General features: G+C 64.3%; 1 protein-coding gene across 1 annotated transcript in view; it reads left to right on the top strand.

Moving 5' to 3' along the window:
• LOC102762368 (patr class I histocompatibility antigen, B-1 alpha chain-like) overlaps nucleotides 1-835 on the top strand; it is a gene marked incomplete at its 5' end in the record, with an annotated part of 19374 nt that continues 18539 nt past the window's right edge. The window contains 2 exon segments of the mRNA XM_015566146.1: nucleotides 1-280; nucleotides 499-774. Of these exon segments, the coding sequence (XP_015421632.1) occupies nucleotides 1-280; nucleotides 499-774 (556 nt within the window).

Genomic DNA, 835 nt, shown 5'->3' on the forward strand with positions numbered 1-835 from the left:
CACTCGCTGAGGTATTTCGACACCATCGTGTCCCGGCCCGGCCGCAGGGAGCCCCGCTTCGTCTCCGTCGGCTACGTGGACGACACGCAGTTCGTGGGGTTCGACAGCGACGCCCCAAATCCGAGGGCGGAGCCTCGGGCGCCTTGGATGCAGCAGCCATGGCTGGAGCGGGAGGACCCGGGGTATTGGAACCGGAGCACACGAAACAGCAAGGGCATCGCACAGACTTTCCGAGGGAACCTGCAGACCGCCCTGGGCTACTACAACCAGAGCGAGGACGGTGAGCCGGGCGGGTTCGGGACCCGGCCACGACCCTCATCCCCACGGACGGGCCGGGGTCACCCCAAGTGTCCGAGTTCGAGTTTCACCCCCCTCCCCCCATACACACACCCGGGAGGAGCCCGCGGGGATTTGATCGGGTTTCACTTTCAGTTTAGGTTCCATCTCTGAGGGTGGGGCGGGGCTAAGGGGAAGGGACTGACATCCGGGCGGGGTCAGGGTCTCACACCCTCCAGTTGCTGTTTGGCTGTGACATGGGACCAGACGGCCGCCTCCTCCGCGGGTACCACCAGTACGCTTACGATGGCACCGACTACATCGCCCTGAACCAGGACCTGAGCTCCTGGACCGCAGCCGACATGGCTGCTCAGATCACCCAGCGCAAGTGGGAGGAAAATGGTGAGGCCGAGGAAAGGAGACACTACCTGCAGGATGACTGCCTGGAGTTGCTCAGCAGATACCTGACGATGGGGAAGGAGACTCTGAAACGCACAGGTACCCGGGGCCTGGGCCTCCCTCCTCTCCCCTGGGGCTGGGGCTACAACAGAAGCCAGGA

Source organism: Myotis davidii, unplaced genomic scaffold (genome assembly GCF_000327345.1).
Source record: "Myotis davidii unplaced genomic scaffold, ASM32734v1 scaffold6802, whole genome shotgun sequence".
NCBI lineage: Eukaryota > Metazoa > Chordata > Mammalia > Chiroptera > Vespertilionidae > Myotis > Myotis davidii.